The sequence below is a fragment of the Microcaecilia unicolor genome, chromosome 7, assembly GCF_901765095.1.
Source record: "Microcaecilia unicolor chromosome 7, aMicUni1.1, whole genome shotgun sequence".
Classification (NCBI taxonomy): Eukaryota; Metazoa; Chordata; class Amphibia; order Gymnophiona; family Siphonopidae; genus Microcaecilia; species Microcaecilia unicolor.
The window spans coordinates 147,626,934-147,652,794 of NC_044037.1; the positions used below are offsets into that span (position 1 = coordinate 147,626,934).

A 25,861-nucleotide genomic window follows, 5' to 3' on the forward strand; every position below is an offset into this window, starting at 1 on the left:
ATTTGGTATCATGGGAGCTTTCTTAGGAGGAATCCGCGCTTTATATAGCCATCCCACAGCTCAGATATTAATAAATGGAGCATTGTCATCTGTCTTTTCCTTAAAGCGGGGCACGTGGCAAGGGTGCCCGCTCTCCCCGATGCTATTTGTGCTGTCTTTAGAACCCTTTGCTATCAAAATTCGACAGACGGACAAAGTTCAGTGAATTAAAATGGGATCCCAAGAATTTAAAATTAATCTGTTTGCGGATGACATGCTTATATATCTAGATAGAGCATCCGTGACTGTTCCTATTCTTATAGACTTAATTGTCCAATTTGGGTCTTTCTCTGGTCTATGTATTAATTTTGATAAGTCATACATAGTAACATAGTAGATGACGGCAGAAAAAGACCTGCATGGTCCATCCAGTCTGCCCAACAAGATAAACTCATATGTGTATACCTTACCTTGATTTGTACTTGCCTTTTTCAGGGCACAGACCGTACAAGTCTGCCCAGCAGTATTTCCCGCCTCCCAACCACCAGTCCCGCCTCCCATCACCGGCTCTGGCACGGACCGTATAAGTCTGCCCTCCACTATCCTCGCCTCCCAACCACCAACCTCTCTTCCTCCACCTGCTCTGCCACCCAATTTCGGCTAAGCTTCTGAGGATCCATTCCTGCTGCACAGGATTCCTTTATGCATATCCCACGCATGTTTGAATTCCGTTACCGTTTTCATCTCCACCACCTCCCGCAGGAGGGCATTCCAAGCATCCACCACCCTCTCCATGAAAAAATACTTCCTGACATCTTTTTTGAGTCTGCCCCCCTTCAATCTCATTTCATGTCCTCTCATTCTACCGCCTTCCCATCTCTGGAAAACATTTTTTTGCAGATTAATACCTTTCAAGTATTTGAACGTCTGTATCATATCACCCCTGTTCCTCCTTTCCTCCAGGGTATACATGTTCAGGTCAGCAAGTCTTTGGTCATACGTCTTGGAACGCAAATCCCATACCATTCTCGTAGCTTTTCTTTGCACCGCTTCCATTTTTTTAACATCCTTCGCAAGGTATGGCCTCCAAAACTGAACACAATACTCCAGGTGGGGCCTCACCAACGACTTGTACAGGGGCATCAGCACTTCCTTTCTTCTGCTGATCACACCTCTCTCTATACAGTCTAGCAACCTTCTCGCTACGGCCAACGCCTTGTCACACTGTTTCGTCGCCTTCAGATCCTCGGATACTATCACTCCAAGATCCCTCTCCCCCCCAGTACCTATCAGACTCTCACCGCCTAACACATACGTCTCTCGTGGGTTTCTACTCCCTAAATGTATCACTTTGCATTTCTTCGCATTGAATTTTAATTGCCAAACCTTAGACCATTCTTCTAGCTTCCTCAGATCCCTTATAATGCTTTCCACTCCCTCCCGGGTGTCCACTCTGTTGGAAATCTTAGTATCATCCGCAAATAGGCAAACTTTACCTTCTAACCCTTCGGCAATGTCACTCACAAATATATTGAACAGAATCGGCCCCAGCACCGATCCCTGAGGCACTCCACTACTCACCTTTCCCTCCTCCGAGCGAACTCCATTTACCACCACCCTTTGTCGTCTGTCCGTCAACCAGTTCCTAATCCAGTTCACCACTTCGGGACCTATCTTCAGCCCATCTAGTTTATTTAAGAGCCTCCTGTGAGGAACCGTGTCAAAAGCTTTGCTAAAATCTAAGTAGATTACATCTATAGTACGTCGATGATTCAATTCTCCAGTTACCCAATCAAAGAATTCAATGAGATTTGTTTGGCACGATTTCCCTCTGGTAAAACCATGTTATCTCGGATCTTGCAGCTTGTTGGCTTCTAGGAAATTCACTATCCTTTCCTTCAGCATGGATTCCATTACTTTTCCAATAACCGAAGTGAGGCTTATCGGCCTGTAGTTTCCAGCTTCTTCCCTATCACCACTTTTGTGAAGAGGTACCACCTCCGCCATTCTCCAGTCCCTCGGAACCTCTCCCGTCTCCAAAAATTTATTAAATAAATCTTTAAGAGGACCCGCCAGGACCTCTCTGAGCTCCGTCAATATTCTGGGGTGGATCCTATCCGGTCCCATTGGCTTTGTCCACCTTTAGCTTTCCAAGTTGTTGATACACACTCTCTTCTGTGAACGGTGCTATATCCATTCCATTCTCAGGTGTACTTTTGCCAGTCCCTCGCGGTTCTTCTCCAGGATTTTCTTCAGTGAAAACCGAACAAAAGTATCTATTTAGCAAATTGTCTTTTTCTTCATCATTATCTACATAGCGGTTCGCTGTATCTTTTAGTCTCACAATTCCCTTTTTTGTCATTCTTCTTTCACTGATATACCTGAAGAAATTTTTGTCGCCCCTCCTTACATTTCTAGCCATTTGTTCTTGCGCCTTCGCCAGACATACCTCTCTCTTGGCTTCTTTCAGTTACTTGAGCGTGCTGTTCACCGCCGCTGCCTTGATTTTCTCTCCCCACATGCTATCCTTGACCCACTACAATCTGGTTTTCGCCCTATCCACTCAACCGAAACTGCGCTTACTAAAGTCTCCAATGACCTATTACTGGCTAAATCCAGAGGTCAATACTCCATCCTCATTCTTCTTGATCTTTCCGCTGCTTTTGACACTGTCGATCACAGCATACTTCTCGATACCCTGTCCTCACTTGGATTCCAGGGCTCTGTCCTTTCCTGGTTCTCTTCCTTCCTCTCCCTCCGCACCTTTAGTGTTCACTCTGGTGGATCCTCTTCTACTTCTATCCCTCTGCCTGTCGGCGTACCTCAGGGTTCTGTTCTTGGTCCCCTCCTCTTTTCTATCTACACTTCTTCCCTTGGTTCATTAATCTCATCCCATGGCTTTTCCTACCATCTCTATGCTGATGACTCCCAAATCTACCTTTCCAACCCTGATATCTCACCTTGCATCCAAACCAAAGTTTCAGCGTGCTTGTCTGACATTGCTGTCTGGATGTCTCAACGCCACCTGAAATTAAATATGACCAAAACCGAGCTTCTCATTTTCCCCCCCAAACCCACCTCCCCGCTCCCCCCGTTTTCTATTTCTTTTGATGGCTCTCTCATTCTCCCTGTCTCCTCAGCTCGAAACCTTGGGGTCATCTTTGACTCTTCTCTCTCCTTCTCTGCTCATATCCAGCAGATTGCCAAGACCTGTCGTTTCTTTCTTTACAACATCCGTAAAATCCGCCCCTTTCTTTCCGAGCACTCTACCAAAACCCTCATCCACACCCTTGTCACCTCTCGTTTAGACTACTGCAATCTGCTTCTTGCTGGCCTCCCACTTAGTCACCTCTCCCCTCTCCAGTCGGTTCAAAACTCTGCTGCCCGTCTCATCTTCCGCCAGGGTCGCTTTACTCATACTACCTCTCTCCTCAAGACCCTTCACTGGCTCCCTATCCATTTTCGCATCCTGTTCAAACTTCTTCTACTAACCTATAAATGTACTCACTCTGCTGCTCCCCAGTATATCTCCACACTCGTCCTTCCCAACACCCCTTCCCGTGCACTCCGCTCCATGGATAAATCCTTATCTGTTCCCTTCTCCACTACTGCCAACTCCAGACTTCGCGCCTTCTGTCTCGCTGCACCCTACGCCTGGAATAAACTTCCTGAGCCCCTACGTCTTGCCCCATCCTTGGCCACCTTTAAATCTAGACTGAAAGCCCACCTCTTTAACATTGCTTTTGACTCATAACCACTCGCCTCCACCTACCCTCCTCTCTTCCTTCCCATTCACATTAATTGATTTGATTTGCTTACTTTATTTATTTTTTGTCTATTAGATTGTAAGCTCTTTGAGCAGGGACTGTCTTTCTTCTATGTTTGTGCAGCGCTGCGTACGCCTTGTAGCGCTATAGAAATGCTAAATACTAGTAGTAGTAGTAGTTTCATCCGGTATTCCTCCCCGTTCCTCTTCTTGAGATTTTCTATATTTCTGGAACGCCAACTCTTTAGCCTTTATTTTCTCAGCTGGGAGACGGGGATAGTGCTGGACAGACTTGTACGGTCTGTGCCAGAGCCGGTGGTTGGGAGGCAGGGCTGGTGGTTGGGAGGTGAGGCTAGTGCTGGGCAGACTTATACGGTCTGTACCCTGAAGAGCACAGGTACAAATCAAAGTAGGGTATACACAAAAAGCAGCAAATATGAGTTATCTTGTTGGGCAGACTGGATGGACCGTGCAGGTCTTTTTCTGCCGTCATCTACTATGTTACTATGTTACTTGCTTGGAGAACCATATCAGTTTCCTTTTCCTCTTGCTTTTATTTACTCTCCTTTGCTGGTGTCCTCCCCTTGTGCGTGTAGGCAGCTCCATACGTTTCCCTTAGCTTGGTCGACCGGAACTTTAAAATATTTAGAAGTGTATTTGCACACGGATATGAGAGTGGTATATCATCGCAATATACAGGACAAGCTAGATGGCATTAAAAAACTGCCACAGATGGCGAGATTTGCCCCTTTCTTTATTGGGGCGTGTAGCGTTAGTAAAAATGGTTATGTTGCCCAAGATTCTATACCCCTTACAGATGATGCCATTTTGAATAACACGGAAAGATGAACTATACTATAAGGGGTTTATTGGTACTTTTCTTTGGGCGGGAAAGCGGGCCAGGATAAGTTTTGCTAAATTGACGCTTGCTAGGAATAAGGGAGGATTAAATCTTCCGGATCTGCGGTTATACAATGTGGCAGCGCTACTTAGGTGGATTTTTGAGCTCCATTCTGGGTCTGCTAAATATGCCCCAAAAGGTATCTGGCAAGGTGAGGTGCTGCCGTATTCGGTGTTTAATAGTTTACAAGTACAGGGAAGCTCAAAAGGAGACCTCCAGTGTTTGCTTCAGCCTCTGAGAAAGGCCTGGAATTGGTGGCGGGGTGGACTGGGAAAGGCCACAGGACCATCTCCGTTTCTGACAGTAGTAGATAACCCCTCATTTCCAGCGGGTCAGGGGGCGTCGCGGTTCAAAGTGTGGGCCAAGAATGGGTGTCGTTATGTGGGACATTTTACGGTTGAGGGACAGGGGATATTCCCCACATTTGAGCAGACTCGGAATTCTTGGAGCTTGGGGCAGGAAGATTATTTCCCTTTTCTTCAATTGAAGCACTATTGTGCGACCTTGTCTTCTAGGAAAGAGGGGGGGGGGGGGCCTAGTTTTTCGCGGCTGGATAAGATGTTTTGTCAGATGCCGAACGCTGCAAACAAATTGGCGGTATGGTATTCTATAGGAAGGGAGCAAAAGGAGGACTTCTTCATTGCTGGCCTGGCAAAATGGTGGGGTGAACAAGTGGGGGAGGAAATCATGGGTAACATGCTGGCAACCTACTTTGCAGCGTCATTTAAAATGACAACTAGTGCAAATTTGCAGGAGATGCAGTTTCGGTTGCTACATGGTGCTTTTATAACGAGAGAAAGGAAAGCGGATGGGGCTTTGGGAAGATGACACTTGCATAAGATGTAAAGGCACCTTAGTACATACCTTTTTGGAGTGTACTGAGTTGTATGTATTCTGGAAAGGGGTGCTGCAAGTGTTGGAGCATTTGTTGGCACAGGATGTAGAGTGGTCCTACCGGATTTTGCTGTTGGGGGATGAGTCTCGGTTGCGTGAACAGTGGTTGCAGCCATCTCAGGTTCGGTTTGTATGTGTAGCGCTGATGCTGGCACGAAAAACGGTATTAGCACACTGGATTTTGGAAGACCCGCCGGCTATCAACCAGTGGTGGACTAGAATGCTGCAGATGGCTAGATGGGAAACGGAACGCAGTAAGTCCACTGGAGGGAGAGGTCAGGCATATGGTTCTTTATGGAAGCTGTTTGAGGTACTGTACTCTGCAAAGAAGGCATCTCCAGGAGCGGGGAGGGGGGGGGGGGTGGGGGTTAGACGGGTATAAAGTAAAAAGTTAGAGGGAAGGGCAGAGGAGATATATATATGTTTAAAATGGCCTCATTTTGAAAGTTGTATTATGTTAAGGTTATACAATAAGGTTTGTTAGCTGACACATGTAGTCAATGTTTTCATTGTATTCATAGGTTATTATCGGCTGCTAGATATTGGAAATAGTTGGCTTCATTGAGCCGGAATGTGATGTTCAAATGTTACATGTCTTTTTTTCTAATAATAAAGATATTTAAAAAAAAAAAAAAAGGATGCTTTCCCTGGGCACCCTTCTTCCTATGATTCAGGAAAACGATTGGCTATGCTCTTTGGACTTAAAGGATGTCTATACTCACATCTCGGTGCTTCCAGCTCACAGGAAGTACTACTACTACTACTACTACTTAACATTTCTAGAGCGCTACTAGGGTTACGCAGCGCTGTACAAATTAACAATTAAGGAACAATTAACAATTAAGGAAGTACCTTCGGTTTCATCTGGGAGCTCAGCATTTTCAGTACTGTGTGCTGCCCTTTGGTCTAGCATCTGCGCCCATGGTCTTTACAAAGTGCTTGGCAGTTGTTGCAGCATCGCTACGCAGACTGGCAGTGCATGTGTTTCCTTATCTCGACGATTGGCTGGTAAAGAACACCATGGAGGCAGGAGTTCTACGATCCATGCAGATGACTATTCAACTGCTCGAACTACTGGGGTTTGTAATAAATTATCCCAAGTCCCACCTAGTTCCAGTACAGAAATTGGAATTCATAGAAGCTTTGTTGAACACATGGATGTCTCAAGCTTATCTCCCCGAGGAAGGGGCGGACAATCTTCTGGCCTTAGTGTCCTCGGCTCGAACGTCTCAACAGATCACAGCTCGGCAAATGTTGAGGCTTCTCGGCCACATGGCCTCCACAGTTCATGTAACTCCCATGACACGACTACATATGAGATCAGCTCAATGGACCCTAGCTTCCCAGTGATGCCAGGCCACAGGGGATCTAGAGGATGTAATCCAACTGTCCACCGAGTTTTGCAGATCCCTTCAGTGGTGGACCATTCGATCCAATCTGACCTTGGGACGTCCATTCCAAATTCCTCAGCCACAAAAAGTGCTGATGACGGAGGCATCCCTGCTGGGGTGGGGTGCTCATGTAGATGGGCTTCACACTCAAGGAGCTTGGTCCTTCCAGGAAAGAGGTCTTCAGATCAATTTCCTGGAATTGCAAGCAATCTGGAACGCTCTAAAGGCTTTCAGAGACCGGCTGTCCAATCAAATTAGCCTAATTCAGACAGACAGTCAGGTTGCAATGTATTACACCAACAAGCAGGGGGGCACCGGATCTCGCCCTCTGTGTCAGGAAGCCGTCAGGATGTGGCTTTGTGGGCACACCAGCACGGCATGCTTCTCCAAGTCACATATCTGGCAGGCGTAAACAACAGTCTGGCTGACAAGTTGAGCAGGGTAATGCAACCTCACGAGTGGTCGCTGAACATGGATGTTGTCCGAGAGATCTACAAGAACTAAACAATAAGCATAAGGAGAAAACATTTGGATTTCAAGTGAGAGGTGTTGTGTTGTATTACAGTTCCTAATATGGGTCATTGTGGTATGCCTTGTTGAAGAGATAGGTCTTCAGTGATTTGCGAAAGTCGATTAGATTGTGAATTATTTTCAGATCCATTGGCATTGCGTTCCACCGCTGTGTGCTTATATAGGAGAAGCTAGATGCATGTGGTAGTTTGTATTTTAGTCCTCTACAACTGGGGAAGTGAAGATTCAGGAATGTTCGTGTTGCTCTTTTAGCATTTCTAGATGGCAAGTCAATCAGTTCTGTCATATAGACCGGAGCATCTCCGTGGATGATTTTGTGAACCAGGGTGCAGACCTTAAACATAATATGTTCTTTGAGTGGAAGCCAGTGTAACTTTTCTCTTAGGGGTTTAGCACTCTCATATTTTGTTTTGCCGAATATGAGTCTGGCAGCTGTGTTTTGGGCTATTTGAAGTTTCTTGATGAGTTGTTCTTTGCAGCCCGCATATAGTGCATTGCAGTAGTCTAGATGGCTTAGCACCATTGACTGTACCAGGTTACGAAAGATGTTTCTTGGGAAGAAAGGTTTTACTCTTTTTAATTTCCACATAGAGTGGAACAGCTTCCTTGTTGTGTTTTTCACATGGTTTTCTAGTGTGAAATTCCCGGTCAAAGGTAACTCCGAGAATTTTCAGGGTGTCTGACACAGGAAGGGAGAAGTTTGGTGTGGTTATAGTGGTGAATTTATTTGAGTTATATTTATTTATTTTATTTGTTGCATTTGTATCCCACATTTTCCCACCTATTTGCAGGCTCAATGTGGCTTACAATTTTTCCGTCATGACTTATGTCATTTCAGAATACATATACAATTGGTAATATATATATAGAACATGAATGCTAAATGAACAGTCAAGTAAAAAAGGGAAAATATACAAATGGTATCACATATTGAACATGGATTGCATATTAAAATTAAACAATACGGTATTGCAAGAGAGTAATCCTATTGTTAAGTAAATGACGGTCAATTAGAGTTCCAATTATAAGTCATTATGGTATGTCATATTTAAGAGATCTGTCTTCAGGGTCTTACGGAAGTTAGTTAGGTTGTGAAGTATTTTCAGGTCCAATAGTAGAGCATTCCGCATTTGTGAACTCAAGTATGAAAAGCTGGATGCCTGTATTAGTCTATATTTTAGACCTTTACAGCTGGGGAAGATTTAGGAATGCGTGTGCCGATCTTTTAGCATTCCTGGGTGGTAGGTCAATAAGGTCTAACATGTAGGTCGGAGCATCACCGTGAATTATTTTATGCACCAGCGTGCATATTTTGAAAGTTATACGTTCTTTAAGAGGAAGCCAGTGCAACTTTTCTCTCAGGGGCCTAGCACTTTCGTATTTTGTTTTTCCAAATATAAGTCTGTCATATAAAATTCCACCAAGGTTTCTTAACGCCCTCACTATTTTCTTTGATTAGGGGGTCTAAGAAAGAGTTAAACATTTCCTTGTGTATTTCTTTAAATTTGTTTGCTCTGAGTTTCTGTAACAAGATGTAAATGCTTGCATTTAAATGTGAAAATTAAAATAAAATATATATAAAAAAAACAAATATAAGGCTGGCTGCAGTGTTTTGGGCAGTTTGAAGTTTTCTGATGCTTTGTTCTTTACAGCCAGCAAGAAGACCATTACAGTAGTCTGAATGACTCAGTACCACTGATTGTACTAGATTTCAAAAGATTCCCCTGGGGAAGAAAGGTTTAATTCTTTTAAGTTTCCACATTGAGTGAAACATCTTCCTTGTTGTATTCTTCACATGGCTTTCCAGTGTAAGATTCTGATCAATGGTGACTCCGAGAATTTTCAGGGTATCTGAAATGGGAAGGGTAAAGTTTGGTGTGGATATAGTGGTGAAGTTATTAATATTATATTGTGATGTAAGAACAAGACACTGATTTTTCTCTGCATTTAGTTTCAATTGAAATGCATCCACCCAAGAGTGCATAATTTGGAAGCTATGATTAATGTTGTTGGTGATTTCTTTTAAATCCCGTTTAAATGGGATATAAATCATGACATCATCTGCATATATGTATGGGTTTAGGTCTTGATTAGCTAACGACTTGGCCAACGGTATCATCATTAGGTTGAAGAGGGTTGGCGAGAGTTGGGACCCTTGGGGAACGCCACATCCGGGTGTCCATGAAGCTGACATACTCGACTTAGATATCACTTGGTAAGTTCTTGTAGTTAGGAAGCCTTTGAACCAGTTTAAAATGTTACCTCCAATTCTGAAGTATTCTAGTATTTAATAGTTGGGCTTTGGCTTCCAAGGTACAAGATATCTAAGGCAATGCACAAAAATGAAAGCATGAACGAAGAGGAGTTTTACATCACAATGCTGAGCAACGCCTCCATGAGAATATTTCCACAAAATACCAGCTCTAATTTTACAGTACGATTAGCAAAATCTCTGGATCTACAAGTACGTGAGAAGTAGAACTAGTGGAAATACAATAGCCACACAAATGGGACAATGTAACAAAAGACCAGGGCTTTTTTTTGAGGGGGTACTGAGTACTTGGCACCTTTTCTATTGCCTGCTAAAATTGACCCATGGACCCCAAGTTTTAATGAAAGAGCTCAGGCTCTACACACCAATTCTGCCTTGTCATAGATTCTGTGACTGGTTGCAGGGGGCCTGACCATTGTGGGGTGGATCCCTCAGTGATCACCTCACTCCTGAAGGGTGGCCTAGCATTTGAGTACTGCACCTTTTTTGCTAGTAAAAACGTACTGCAAAAGACCAACCTTATGCCACAATAGTGAATGGCTACCATAAGAAAAATATGTATTACAGAAAGGCTACTATCTCACCTTGGAAGTTTTAGTGGGGAGTATGAATGAGGACATCGCTGCTCACTGTAATACACAACCCCTACGAATGGTGTATAATCCCATCAGTCGAAGAATCAAAATAAAAGCTACGGGTGTACAGGTGCTCATATGAGCAGATAGCGAAGTAGCAAACATTTTGAGGTTAAAACTTAACCTCAAATGATAATGATAAAACAATCCTTCAGAAAGTGGAGAAGAGAACCGACTGAAAGTAACAAGATGAAACATAAGGCATGCCAAGCCAAATGCAAAGCGGAGATAAGGAGGGCAAAAAAGGACTTTGAAAAACAGTTAGCGTTAGAAGCGAAAATACATAGTAAAAATTTTTAGATACATTAAAAGCAGGAAGCCGGCTAATCGGTTGGGTTGCTGGACGAAAATGGTGTTAAAGGGGCGATCAGGGAAGACCAAGCCGTAGCGGAGAAATTAAATGAATTGTTTGCTTTGGTCTTCACAGAAGAGGATTTGAGAGGGACACCGGTGCCGGAAAGCGTATTTGAAGCGGGCGAGTCAGAGAAACTAAACAAATTCTCTGTAAACTTGGAGGATGTAATGGGTCAGTTCTGCAAACTGAAGAGTAGTACATCACCAGGACCTGATGGTATTCATCCCAGAGTATTGAACTGAAAAATAAACTTGTAGAGCTACTGTTAGTAATATGCAATCTATCCCTAAAATCGAATGTGGTACCGGAAGACTGGAGGGTAGTCAATGTTACGCCGATTTTTTTAAAAAAAGGTTCCAGAGGAGATCCGGGAAATTATAGACCGGTGAGTCTGATGTCTGTACTGGGCAAAATGGTAGAGGCTATTATTAAGAATAAAATTAGAGCACATACAAAAATATGGGCTGATGAGACAAAGTCAGCACGGATTTAGTGACGGGAAGTCTTGCCTCACCAATCTACTGCATTTTTTTGAGGGGGTGAACAAACATGTGGACAATGGGGAGCCGGTGGATATTGTGTAGGATTTTCAAAAGGCGTTTGACAAAGTGCCTCATGAAAGACTCCTGAGGAAACTGGAGAGTCATGGGATCGGAGGTAGGGTATTACTATGGATTAAGAGCTGGTTGAAAGATAGGGAGCAAAGAGTAGGGTTGAATGGTCAGTATTCTCAGTGGAGAAGGGTAGTTAGTGGGGTCCCGCAGGGGTCTGTGTTGGGACCGCTGCTTTTTAACATATTTATAAATGACCTAGAGATGGGAGTAACTAGTGAGGTAATTAAATTCGCAGATGACACAAAATTATTCAGAGTCGTCAAGTCACAGGAGGACCTCGCGAGACTGGGGGATTGGGCGTCCAAGTGGCAGATGAAGTTCAATGTTGACAAGTGCAAAGTGATGCATGTGGGTAAGAGGAACCCGAATTACAGCAATGTCATGCAAGGTTCAGCGTTAGGAGTTACGGACCTAGAAAGGGATCTGGGAGTCATCGTTGATAAGACGTTAAAAACTTCTGCTCATTGTGCTGCGGCGGCTAAGAAAGCACACAGAATGTTAAGTATTATTAGGAAAGGGATGGAAAACAAACATGAGGATGTTATAATGCCGTTGTATTGCTCCATGGTGCGACCGCACTTCGAGTATTGTGTCCAATTTTGGTCGCCGCATCTCAAAAAAGATATAAAGGAATTAGAGAAGGTGCAGAGAAGGGCGACGAAAATGATAAAGGGAATGGAACGACTTTCCTATGAGGAAAGGCTGAGAAGGTTAGGGCTCTTCAGCTTGGAGAAAAGGTGGCTGAGGGGTGATATGATAGAAGTCTACAATTGGAAGAACTAGATAAAGATCTGATCGCTGATATTCAAAAGTTGGGGAAGAAAAGAGAGGTGCTGTTGTTGGGAGATTTTAATCTGCCGGATGTAGATTGGAAGGTTCCGTCTGCAAAATCGGAAAGAAGTAGAGAGATTGTGGATGCTTTCCAAAGTGCTCTGCTCAGACAAATGATGAATGAACCCACGAGGGAGGGAGCCACGTTGGATCTGGTGCTCACGAATGGGGATAGTGTGTCAAATGTCCGAGTGGCTGCACACCTGGGAAACAGTGACCATCAAACGGTTTGTTTTGATGTAACGGCTCATGTGGATGGCAGCCACTCTAAACTCAAAGTCCTGGATTTCAAGCGAGCTGACTTTAACAAAATGGGAGAATACCTGAGGAAGGAGCTGATGGGCTGGGAGGACATACGAGAAGTGGAAGGACAGTGGTCCAGGCTAAAAGAAGTAATAAACAGGGCCACAGACCTTTATGTAAGGAGAGTAAATAAAAGCAAGAGAAAAAGGAAACCGATATGTTTCTCAAAGCAAATGGCTGAGAAAATCAAGATTAAAGAGTTAGCGTTCCAGAAATATAGAAAATCTCAAGAGGAGGAACACGGGGAGGAATACCGGATGAAACTGAAAGAAGCCAAGAGAGAGGTACGTCTGGCAAAGGCGCAAGTGGAAGAACAAATGGCTAGAAATGTAAGGAGGGGAGACAAAAACTTCTTCAGGTATATTAGTGAAAGGAGAAAGACTATAAAGGGAATTGTGAGACTAAAAGATACAACAAAACGCTATGTAGAAAAAGATGACGAAAAAGCCAATTTGCTAAATAGATACTTTTGTTCTGTTTTCACTGAAGAAAACCCTGGGGAAAGGACCGAGAGGGACTGGCAAAAGTACACCTGAGAATGAAGTGGATAGAGCACCGTTCACAGAAGAGAGTGTGTATGAACAACTTGGAAAGCTAAAGGTGGACAAAGCCATGGGGCCGGACGGGATCCACCCCAGAATACTGAGGGAGCTCAGAGAGGTTCTGGCGGGTCCTCTTAAAGATTTGTTTAATAAATCCTTGGAGACGGGAGAGGTTCCGAGGGATTGGAGAACGGCGGAGGTGGTCCCTCTTCACAAAAGTGGGGATAGGGAAGAAGCTGGAAACTACAGGCCGGTAAGCCTCACTTCGGTTATTGGAAAAGTAATGGAAGCCATGCTGAAGGAAAGGATAGTGAATTTCCTGGAAGCCAATAAGTTGCAAGATCCGAGACAACATGGTTTCACCAAAGGGAAATCGTGCAAAATGAATCTCATTGAATTCTTTGACTGGGTGACAGGAGAATTAAATCAAGGACGTGCTATGGACGTCATCTACATAGATTTCAGCAAGGCTTTCGGCACGGTTCCCCACAGGAGGCTCTTAAATAAACTAGACGGCCTGAAGATAGGACCCGAAGTGGTGAACTGGATTAGGAACTGGTTGACGGACAGACGCCAGAGGGTGGTGGTGAATGGAGTTCGCTCGGAGGAAGGAAAGGTGAGTAGTGGAGTGCCTCATGGATCGGTGCCGGGGCCGATTCTATTCAATATATTTGTGAGTGACATTGCCGAAGGGTTACAAGGTAAAGTTTGCCTTTTTGCGGATGACACCAAGATTTCCAACAGAGTGGACACCCCGGAGGGTGTGGAAAACATGAAAAAAGATCTGAAGAAGCTAGAAGAATGGTTAACGTTTGGCAATTAAAATTCAATGCGAAGAAATGCAAAGTGATGCACTTAGGGAGTAGAAATCCAAGGGAGACGTATGTGTTAGGCGGGGAGAGTCTGATAGGCACGGACGGGGAGAGGGATCTTGGGGTGATAGTATCTGAGGACCTGAAGGCGACGAAACAGTGCGACAAGGCGGTGGCAGTAGCTAGAAGATTGCTAGGCTGTATAGAGAGAGGAGTGACCAGCAGAAGAAAGGAGGTTTTAATGCCCCTGTATAAGACGTTGGTGAGGCCCTACCTGGAGTATTGTGTTCAGTTTTGGAGGCCGTATCTTGCGAAGGATGTTAAAAAAAATGGAAGCGGTGCAAAGAAAAGCTACGAGGATGGTATGGGATTTACGTTCCAAGACGTATGAAGAGAGGCTTGCTGACCTGAACATGTACACCCTGGAGGAAAGGAGGAACAGGGGTGATATGATACAGACGTTCAAATATTTGAAAGGTATTAATCCGCAAACGAATCTTTTCCGGAGATGGGAAGGCGGTAGAACGAGAGGACATGAAATGAGATTGAAGGGGGGCAGACTCAGGAAAGATGTCAGGAAGTATTTTTTCACGGAGAGGGTGGTAGACGCTTGGAATGCCCTCCCGCGGGAGGTGGTGGAGATGAAAACGGTAACGGAGTTCAAACATGCGTGGGATATGCATAGAGGAATCCTGTGCAGAAGGAATGGATCCTCAGAAGCTTAGCTGAAATTGGGTTGCGGAGCAGGTGGGGGGAAGAGGGGGTGGTGGTTGGGAGGCGAGGATAGGGGAGGGCAGACTTATACGGTCTGTACCAGAGCCGGTGATGGGAGGCGGGACTGGTGGTTGGGAGGCGGGAAATACTGCTGGGCAGACTTATATGGTCTGTGCCCTGTAAAGGACAGGTACAAATTCAAGGTAAGGTATACACATATGAGTTTGTCTTGGGCAGACTGGATGGACCATGCAGGTCTTTTTCTGCCGTCATCTACTATGTTACTATGTAATGAGCGGATCAGAGCGGACAGATGTGAAGCGTTTGTTTACACTTTCAAACAACAACAAAACCAGGGGACACAAGATGAAGTTAGAATATGGTAGATTTAAAACAAATAGGAGAATTTCTTTACTCAGCGTATAGTTAGACTCTGGAACTCGTTGCCGGAGAATGTAGTGACAGCAGCTGGCCTTACGGAATTTAAAGGGGGTTTGGACAGATTCCTGAGGGAAAAGTCCACTGAACATTATTTTAAAAAATTGGGGGGGGGGGGGGGGGGGGGGGTTGCCGGGTTCTTGAAGCCTGGATTGGCCGCTGTTGGAGACAGGATGCTGGGCTTGATAGACCCTTGGTCTTTTCCTAATATGGTGATATGTACTCACTCTATGCACGTACCCATGGACATCGCAGGTGGGTTTAACGTCTTGTATTTCTACAGAGATATCGTGGAGCACCAGTTAGTAGGAGATTTTATACTGCTGCTGTGCTGTATCCTGGCATATTGAGATGTGAGTATGAGACATTGTGTTCTTTCTGCATTAAGTTTTAATTGAAAAGCATCTGCCCATGAGTGTATGATTTCGAAGCTGTGGTTGATGGTATTAGTGATTTCCTTTAGGTCATGTTTGAACGGAATGTAAATCGTAACGTCATCTGTGTATATGTAAGGGTTGAGGCCTTGATTGGATAGCGATTTAGCCAGGGGTGTCATCATTAGGTTAAAGAGGGTCGGTGAGAGTGGAGATCCTGTGGGGCACACCGCATTCAGGTGTCCATGAAGTTGATATACTTGAATTAGATTTAACCTGGTATGCTCTTGTGGTTAGAAATCCTCTGAACCAGTTAAGCACGTTGCCTCCAACTCCGAAGTATTCTAGGATGTTTAATAATATTTTATGGCTAACCATGTCGAATGCACTGGACATGTTGAATTGTAGTAGAAGTATGTTGTTTCCTGTTGCAATTGTTTGTTTGAATTTGGTGAGAAGAGTGGTCAGAACTGTTTCGGTGCTGTGATTAGCCCGAAATCCTAATTGTGACTCATGAAGGATTGAGAATTTATTTAAGTAGTTGGTGAGTTTGGTCACCATGCTTTCCATTAATTTGGTTACCAGAGAGATAGATGCTACTGGGCGATAGTTGGTTAAATCGCTTGTATTTTTCTTTGGGTCCTTAGGTATAGGTGTGAGTAGAATGTTTCCTTTATCTTTTAGGAAGAGTCCATTTTGTAGCGTGTTTTGTTTTGTTTTTGTTACATTTGCACCCCGTGCTTTCCCACTCATGGCAGGCTCAATGCGGCTTACATGGGGCAATGGAGGGTTAAGTGACTTGCCCAGAGTCACAAGGAGCTGCTTGTGCCAGGAATCGAACTCAGTTCCTCAGTTCCCCAGGACCAAAGTCCACCACCCTAACCACTAGGCCACTCCTTCGCATCATGAGGTTTTGTGTAAATTGTTGAGGTGCAAGTTTTATAAGGTTATTAGGACGTGTCTAATTTGCATTGAGATTTGGTGAGTCTTTTGATCGATTGAGAAATGGTATCATCCAAGAGTATGTCGAATTTAGTCCAGGTTCGATTAGCTGGCTATTCACCGGGTAATGGGTCTAGACAATCGAGGAATTTTAAGTAGTCGTTAGTGGTAAGTGCTAGCGTGAGTCGTAACTTCACTATTTTCTCTTTAAAATATTTCGCAAGATTGTCTGCTGATGGGATGTCCATGCTGTTTGAAGTAACCGGGGTGGTATCTAATAGTTTACTCACGAGTTGGAAAAGTTTGTGTGTGTCTTCGTAGTCTGGTCCAATATTAGTTTTGTAAAATGATCTTTTGGTTTGTCTGATGGTGTATATGTATTTTCTTTGTAGTTGTTTCCAAGCATTGAGTGTGGAGTCGTCTTTTTTTGTGTTCTATGTTCGTTCTAACCTTCTAACTTGTGTTTTTAGTTTCTTCAATTCTTCATTAAACCAAGGTAATGAATTCTTCCTGCGTGAGGTTCTGGTTTGTAAAGGTGCTATATTGTCTAATATGTTTAGGCATCTATTGTCCCAATCTAGAAGAAATTGGTTTGAATCTGTTTGTGCTGTTCATTCGTTGTTATAGAATTGTTGCCAGAATGTAGAGGAGTCGATTTGGCCTCTCGTGGTGTAGGTTATGTGTTGTTGCTTATGGAGTGGGTCTTTTTCTTCCGTTGTAGGGAAAAGTTTAATTTGAAATGGTCAGACCATGGTGTAGCTGTCCATTTAGTGAATGCTAATCGAAGGTTAAGATCTGGGGAAAATTTGTATGTAATGATGTCTAATGTGTGTCCTTTAATATGGGTTGGTTGCGGATTTGGCCATTGGAGATCCCATAGTTGGAAGAAATCTTTGCAATCACTCACGTTGATTGAATTAGATTCTTCGAGGTGAAGATTAATATCCCCTATTATAATAGTGTTGGAGGAAGAAATGCATGTGTTCGATATGAAGTCCATAAAGTGTGTTTGGCATTCCTGCCAGTTGCCTGGTGGTCTGTAAAACAATACTATGTTGAACTGGTCAATCAAATTTATATGGTTGATTCTAACTAAGGCAATTTCAAGTTGGGGAAGTATGGATTCAGCTATCGTTGTAACAATGAAATGGGATTTATGAATAATAGCTATGCCTCCTCCTTTTTTTCCATCCTTTGTCCAGTGGGTAATTTTATATCCTGGGGGGCATAGATCTAAGATTATGGGGTCTTTAAGATCATGAATCCAAGTTTCACTAATGAATAAAAGGTCAAGCTTGTCTGTTGTGATCCAGTCTGTTATTGTTGTTGTTTTGTTGACTACTGATCTGGCATTTATGTATCCCATTTGGATTGACTGGTAGGGTTCGTTTAGAGTCGAGGTTGTATTAACTTTTGTAAGTTGTCTGTCCTCTTTGAGTCTGGGTTTGTTATTTCCTTTCTTTCTATTATGTTGGTTGTGGTCGTATGTAGTAGGTTTTTCTTTTAGTTAGTTGTTATTCTTATGGTGAGGGGTAATGTTATTGGATGGTCTGCAGGGTTTATGTAGTGTGGGCATGCTGTTGTCAGTGTGGGGGGTGGTTAGTGCATGATAGGTTAGGGATATAGAGTATATTATTAAGAGTAACTTGTTAGTATTCATTTTAGCGTTGATTTTGAAAGATACAATAGGAGCTGATGAAAGATCGTGGTTTGTTGTGGATAGCAGTAGTGTATGATGGGAGTTTATGGTCAGTAGTGAGTTTGGTATGGTGCAGTGTAGTGCAGTAGGGCAGACGTATTTGGTAGATAAATCTCTCTTATCTGCCCCCTTCTTCTCCACTGCTAATTCCAGGCTCCGTTCCTTTTGTCCCGCTGCACCTCATGCCTGGAATAGATCTCCCGAGCCTGTGCGTCTAGCACTGTCTTTAGTCATTTTCAAGTCCAAACTTAAAGCCCACCTCTTTACCACTTTTTTTGACTCTTAACCACTACTCACTTACCCTGTCGGTTACCTCACCTATTTATTCCCTTACCCTTAATTGTTTTGTCTGTGTACCTGTCTTAACTAGATTGTAGGCTCTGTGAGCAGGGACTGTCTTATTTGTGTATGGTGTACAGCGCTGCGTATGCCCTGTAGCGCTATAGAAATGATAAATAGCAGTAGTGGTAAATTATGTTAGTGTGTTGAGTAGATGGGAAGGGGGAGTCATTTTGGGATAAGGTTCTGCTTTGGTTTACTCACAGTCACTGTTCAGAAGTATTATCTTGGGCACTGGGAGTCATTAAATCTGAGAACTGTATCGGAGGTCGGTTGGGATCTCCGGTGAGTCAGCTATCGTGCAGGGTAAGAGGATGGTCAAGGCAGGTTGGAGCAGGAGCATTGGCTTCCTTTGGGATGGATGCAGGTCTCTCCCTCCGTGGCTACCCTAATTTTCACATGCCTCAACAATTGTATATCTCTTCAGTAATTAAACTGTATAATCAATCTACAGCATTTAGATTACCGAACTGTTTATTCACCTTTGTTGTTTATTATGTGCTCTCAACCACACTCTATATCATGGTTGTATAACGCTTTTCATTTTCACATGGTGGTGTAAGTTTTTTTGAAAATTTACAGATAAAATTTGGGAAAAATAAGTGATATGAAATTTGCAAAGAGCACACAGGCTTATATTAAAGAATAAATAAACAAGTATAAAAGAGAATAACTGTTGCAAGCTAAGAGAGCAAGCAAGTGACATCATCGTCCCAAATGATAGCTTAGCTCCTGAGCTCCCAGCCCATCCCAGTAAATTTGATATCTATCTGAATACATCGGGCCCATCTTCTTATAATTTAACATCTCCGGTACCCTAAACAAAGAACGGATGGCACAGAAAGGAAAGAGTTAATTTGCTTCACTCAGCAAAGACTCCTTTTGCTCAAGTGGGAAGTCTTTCCTCACATGTGTCTCCAGCATGTGAGTCAGATTCTGATGCAGACTCATTGTTTCCCATAGGTGATCAGTGGGAGCTGGAGAGGCTTAATGGAGTCAGTTGGGCACTTAAAAAGAACTTGCAAGAATTGAAATGGGAGATCACAGTTATGCACAAATATATTTGGACACAATAGAGACTGTATTTCAGATTTCAAGGAACTTGGGGGTCATGTTAAGGAACAGTATATGTTCATGAATATACTGAAGCTTTAGCTGAGTCTCAAAAGCACTAAGATAATTTTTTTACTAAGTGTGGTATTCACAATGGAGAAGGGTAGTTAGTGGGGTTCCTCAGGGGTCTGTGCTAGGACCGCTGCTTTTTAATATATTTATAAATGATTTAGAGATGTGAGTAACTAGCAAGGTAATTAAATTTGCTGATGACATAAAGTTATTCAAAGTCGTTAACTCGAGACAGGATTGTGAAAAATTACAGAAGGACCTTACGAGACTGGGAGAGTGGGCGGCTAAATGGCAGATGACGTTTAATGTGAGCAAGTGCAAGGTGATGCATGTGGGAAAAAAGAACCCGAATTATAGCTACGTCATGCAAGGTTCTACGTTAGGAGTTACGGACCAAGAAAGGGATCTGGGTGTCGTCGTCGATAATACACTGAAACCTTCTGCTCAGTGTGCTGCTGCGGCTCGGAAAGCGAATAGAATGTTGGGTATTATTAGGAAAGGTATGGAAAACAGGTGTGAGGATGTTAAAATGTCGTTATATCGCTCCATGGTGTGACCGCACCTTGAGTATTGTGTTCAATTCTGGTCGCCGGATCTCATGAAAGATATAGTAGAATTGGAAAAGGTGCAGCGAAGGGCGACTAAAATGATAGCGGGGATGGGACGACTTATCTATGAAGAAAGACTAAGGAGGCTAGGGCTTTTCAGCTTGGAGAAGAGACGGCTGAGGGGAGACATGATAGAGGTATATAAAATAATGAGTGGAGTGGAATAGGTGGATGTGAAGCGTCTGTCACGCTTTCCAAAAATACTAGGACTAGGGGGCATGCGATGAAACTACAGTGTAGTAAATTTAAAACAAATCGGAGGAAATGTTTCTTCACCCAACGCATAATTATACTCTGGAATTCGTTGCCAGAGAACGTGGTGAAGACGGTTAGCTTGGCAGAGTTTAAAAAGCGGTTAGACGGTTTCCTAAAGGACAAGTCCATAAACCACTACTAAATGGACTTGGGAAAAATCCACAATTCCGGGAATAACATGTATAGAATGTTTGTACATTTGGGAAGCTTGCCAGGTGCCCTTGGCCTGGATTGGCCGCTGTCGTGGACAGGATGCTGGGCTCGATGCACCCTTGGTCTTTTCCCAGTGTGGCATTACTAATGTACTTATGACCTGCTATACAAATTGGGTGAACTTCAAAATAGGGGCCACTGGAAAAACTTGAAGTTCCACTTGGAGCAGCAGGTCAGGAGGATGTTCTGTCTGTGGTGTGTGTGCTGTGTGCCCAATTGCTTGGCAAACAGGCTGACCAGGTGTTTGGAGTTTGAGCAGACACATTGTGCTCTTTGTGTAAAAATATGCATGCAGTGGAAATACATATATACTTTTTATCCACATAAAGGATGAGTACAGATTTACATGAAAAATTGCTCTCCCTAAGTATTGTCATTTTTTAATTAATTCCTAAAGGTTTAATTTCCTTTCATGTCTTACTCTTTTTCCTATTTTTTCTTTCTTGATTTCTCATTCACTTTTGTAGGAAGGCAATGAATGCTATTCTCAGAGATCCCAGAGGAATGCCTTGGTTAGTATTTCCTTCCTTTGATCTCCTTTTTCCTATTGTGTTTACCATATGCCATCATTTTCTACTTTTTCAATAGTATAAATTGGTATAAAATAATATACAGTGGGGGAAATAAGTATTTGATCCCTTGCTGATTTTGTAAGTTTGCCCACTGACAAAGACATGAGCAGCCCATAATTGAAGGGTAGGTTATTGGTAACAGTGAGAGATAGCACATCACAAATTAAATCCGGAAAATCACATTGTGGAAAGTATATGAATTTATTTGCATTCTGCAGAGGGAAATAAGTATTTAATCCCTCTGGCAAACAAGACCTAATACTTGGTGGCAAAACCCTTGTTGGCAAGCACAGCGGTCAGACGTCTTCTGTAGTTGATGATGAGGTTTGCACACATGTCAGGAGGAATTTTGGTCCACTCCTCTTTGCAGATCATCTCTAAATCATTAAGAGTTCTGGGCTGTCGCTTGGCAACTCGCATCTTCAGCTCCCTCCATAAGTTTTCAATGGGATTAAGGTCTGGTGACTGGCTAGGCCACTCCATGACCCTAATGTGCTTCTTCCTGAGCCACTCCTTTGTTGCCTTGGCTGTATGTTTTGGGTCATTGTCGTGCTGGAAGACCCAGCCACGACCCATTTTTAAGGCCCTGGCGGAGGGAAGGAGGTTGTCACTCAGAATTGTACGGTACATGGCCCCATCCATTCTCCCATTGATGCGGTGAAGTAGTCCTGTGCCCTTAGCAGAGAAACACCCCCAAAACATAACATTTCCACCTCCATGCTTGACAGTGGGGACGGTGTTCTTTGGGTCATAGGCAGCATTTCTCTTCCTCCAAACACGGCGAGTTGAGTTCATGCCAAAGAGCTCAATTTTTGTCTCATCTGACCACAGCACCTTCTCCCAATCACTCTCGGCATCATCCAGGTGTTCACTGGCAAACTTCAGACGGGCCGTCACATGTGCCTTCCGGAGCAGGGGGACCTTGCGGGCACTGCAGGATTGCAATCCGTTATGTCGTAATGTGTTACCAATGGTTTTCGTGGTGACAGTGGTCCCAGCTGCCTTGAGATCATTGACAAGTTCCCCCCTTGTAGTTGTAGGCTGATTTCTAACCTTCCTCATGATCAAGGATACCCCACGAGGTGAGATTTTGCGTGGAGCCCCAGATCTTTGTCGATTGACAGTCATTTTGTACTTCTTCCATTTTCTTACTATGGCACCAACAGTTGTCTCCTTCTCGCCCAGCGTCTTACTGATGGTTTTGTAGCCCATTCCAGCCTTGTGCAGGTGTATGATCTTGTCCCTGACATCCTTAGACAGCTCCTTGCTCTTGGCCATTTTGTAGAGGTTAGAGTCTGACTGATTCACTGAGTCTGTGGACAGGTGTCTTTCATACAGGTGACCATTGCCGACAGCTGTCTGTCATGCAGGTAACGAGTTGATTTGGAGCATCTACCTGGTCTGTAGGGGCCAGATCTCTTACTGGTTGGTGGGGGATCAAATACTTATTTCCCTCTGCAGAATGCAAATAAATTCATATACTTTCCACAATGTGATTTTCTGGATTTAATTTGTGATGTGCTATCTCTCACTGTTACCAATAACCTACCCTTCAATTATGGGCTGCTCATGTCTTTGTCAGTGGGCAAACTTACAAAATCAGCAAGGGATCAAATACTTATTTCCCCCACTGTACTTGTAGGCTCATTTTCGAGAGAGAAGGACGCCCATCTTCCGACACAAATCGAGAGATGGGCGTCCTTCTCTCAAGGTCGCCCAAATCGGCATAATCGAAAGCCAATTTTGGGCGTCCTCAACTGCTTTCCTTCACGGGGACGACCAAAATTCACAGGGGCGTATCGGCACCATACCGAAGGCCAGGACTGGGGCATGATTTAGAGATGGACGTACTCGGCCGATAATGGAAAAAAGAAGGCCGTCCCTGACGAGCATTTGGCCAACTTTACTTGGTCCATTTTTTTCACGACCAAGCCTTGAAAAGGTGCCCGAACTGACCAAATGACCACCGGAGGGAATTCGGGTTGACCTCCCCTTAATCCCCCAGTAGTCACCAACCCCCTCCCACCCAAAAAGAAAATTAAAAACATTTTTTGCCAGTCTCTATGCCACCCTTAAATGTCATACCCAGCTCCCTGGAGCAGTTTTTTGTGGGTGCAGTGCACTTCAGGCAGGCGGACCCAGGCCCATCCCCCCGTTACCTCTTACACTTGTGGTGGTAAATGTTGAGCCCTCCAACCCCCCCCCCCAACCCCTTAGGGCTATGGTAGTGGTGTACAGTTGTGGGGAGTGGGTTTTGGGGGGAGGTTGGGGGGGTTTGAGGGGCTCAGCACTGAAGGTAAGGGCTGTGCAGCTGGAAGCAATTTATGAAGTCCACTGCAGTGCCCCCTAGGGTGCCCAGTTGGTGTTCTGGCATGTGAGGGGGACCAGTGCACTACGAATACTGGCTCCTCCCATGACCAAATAGCTTGGATTTGGTCGTTTTTGAGATGGGTGTCCTTGGTTTTGTTGAAATTCTTTCAACATATCCCAATAAAGTTATAAGTCCCAATAAATGTATATACAGAGAAACAAAAATTAGAGAAACAAAAATTATAGAATTTTTTCTTTTTATTCAACTGCCATTTGGATGACAGAGCTATGCAAGAATATTACATAGGAAGCAAGTATAGGAACAATCTCATCAAATACAGAGATGAAGTTGCCTGTTAAGAAGTTGCTTGCTAATACAATTGTCTCCTTTCTTATATGTACATAATTCTGGCATCATCACACATTCCTTGCATTTTATTTAGCTCGTTACTAGTTTATCTCAAACCTTCTGGCGTCTAACTTTCTCTCCCCTTTTTTTCCCTTCTGCAGTACTATCAGACACCTGTTTCACATGTCTTGCCAACCTCTGTTCTTACTTTCATCTCATGGTCATGCTGTAGACATCCTGTTACTCTACTCCCTTCTTTCTCAGGACTCTCAGCACATTCTTAATAAAGGTTATTATAATGTCAGATTTTCAGTGTCAGCTATTCCAGCTGCACTTCTGGAGTCCATTTTATATTTGTGACTCCATTTTGTCAGTTTTAATATATACAATCCTCCCTTGAACGCTGTATGCAGCGTTCACATATTTAGGCAAACACTATAGTATGTCTAGCATGTTTGAGCTCTATGGGGATATAGTATTTCTCATTACTCCCTTTCTAGAGGCCGTCATAGCTAGCATACAGTTTCTGTCAAGTGTTATTCATGGTTAATCTTTGAATAGATTTTATTACATGCCATTCTTTCCTTTGTCTGTCCATGTACTGGATATATGTTAACATGTTCCCTATGTGTTATCATAGTAGTATTTGTTATCTTTGTCATCATGTTCCCACATAGTTTCATACAGCATGGGATAAGACAAAGCAACAACAGTATTACAACTATGAAGACTATTACTATTGAAACAAGACCCTTTAACCAAGGACTCAGGGATCCAAACCATCCAGTTATTGAATCCCACCAAGATGTGTCTAAAATTCCCTTATAATCACTCACTTCAATTCTTGCCAGTGAAAGAATGCGCTGCATTGCATTTTTAACAATTATTGATTGATTTCTAATAAGTGAACAACACGATGTATCATTCACTATGCTGCACACTCCTCCAGATTGGGCTAACATAAAGTCAACCGCCATGCGTGTGTGCATTGCATATCTCGCTGTATCATCAATTTCCTCTTGAAGTGCTGTTATAGCTATATCTAATTCATGTGTTACAACATGTAATAGTGATTGTAAGCGTCTGATTGACATACCCATTTCAGCTGCAATAGCAGATCCTGCAAATGGAAGCCATCCAGTGGCTGACAAAGCATCTAAACGTGTCTTGGTCATAGGATAGGTACTGTTAATATAATCTAATGCTAATTGTAAAGCTTGATCATCTCCTGTTAAAGCACTAAAGGAGGTACTAGAAACATCTCTTTTACGTCGTTTCTGACTATTAAAACTATGTGATGTGTCATTTAATGGAATAATCAAATCAAATAAATTTAGTTGAACAAGAGTGCAGAACTTATAACATGATGGAAGATAGGTGTACAGGATATTATCACATAACAGATAATCCCCTAACAGTAAAGACTGTAGAGAAGTTAGGTTATGATATAAAGCATATGTTTGAGAAAAAGGAAAAATAGGATTATTTAGTGCCTTAAGTGAAGAACACGCAGTAGGCATAGCAGTAATGGCTTGTATAGAAGAGGCATTAAATTGACATAATGAAAAGACAAAAGTCAAATTTGTAAGAGTAAGATTAGTAGAGGTCACATAAGAGGTTGTCAGTGTCCGGTTACAGAACATTTTGTTAGCACAAGCTATAGATGTTGCAGTCTGATTTATAACATAGGATCCCTGTAACACAGTCCAATTTCGGGATTGTATGTCATAAGTATAATTACATAAAACATTAGGCATCTTACCCTTAAGTGAACTAGAGTTTATCAGACACCAATAGTTTAGTGTAGGAATAGTATGAGCAAACAAAGAAGGCAGGCGTTGAGCAGTAACATTGGTCCAATATTGTCTATGTTCATGACCCAGACCCAAATAGCAGGTACCATTACTGAAACAATTATGAATACCTTGCAACTTAATCATAGAATAAGGATGAACATGTGCTGGAATGGTAGTCACAGAAGTGACAAGTGGAGTGCAAACGATACAGTTAGTTAGATTAAAAGTCTTTGAGGCATGTTGAATTCTCTCAACATATGTATTGAGTCCATAAGTAAGTCCTACCAGCAAATAGATTACA

At 43.2% G+C, this 25,861-nt stretch overlaps 1 protein-coding gene across 14 annotated transcripts in view; it reads left to right on the plus strand.

Moving 5' to 3' along the window:
• LRRFIP1 (LRR binding FLII interacting protein 1) overlaps positions 1 to 25,861 on the plus strand; it is a 997,950-nt gene that overhangs the window by 231,237 nt on the left and 740,852 nt on the right. For 12 of the 14 annotated variants that reach the window (XR_003942957.1, XR_003942958.1, XM_030210921.1 and 9 more), the window contains one exon: positions 21,001 to 21,045. The exons of the other annotated variants lie outside the window; for them this stretch is intronic. Coding sequence is in view for 10 of the 12 variants with exons in the window: in XM_030210921.1 (XP_030066781.1) it covers positions 21,001 to 21,045 (45 nt within the window). In the remaining 2 variants the exon portion in view is untranslated. The remainder of the gene's footprint in view (positions 1 to 21,000; positions 21,046 to 25,861) is intronic. 14 annotated transcript variants of the gene reach the window in all.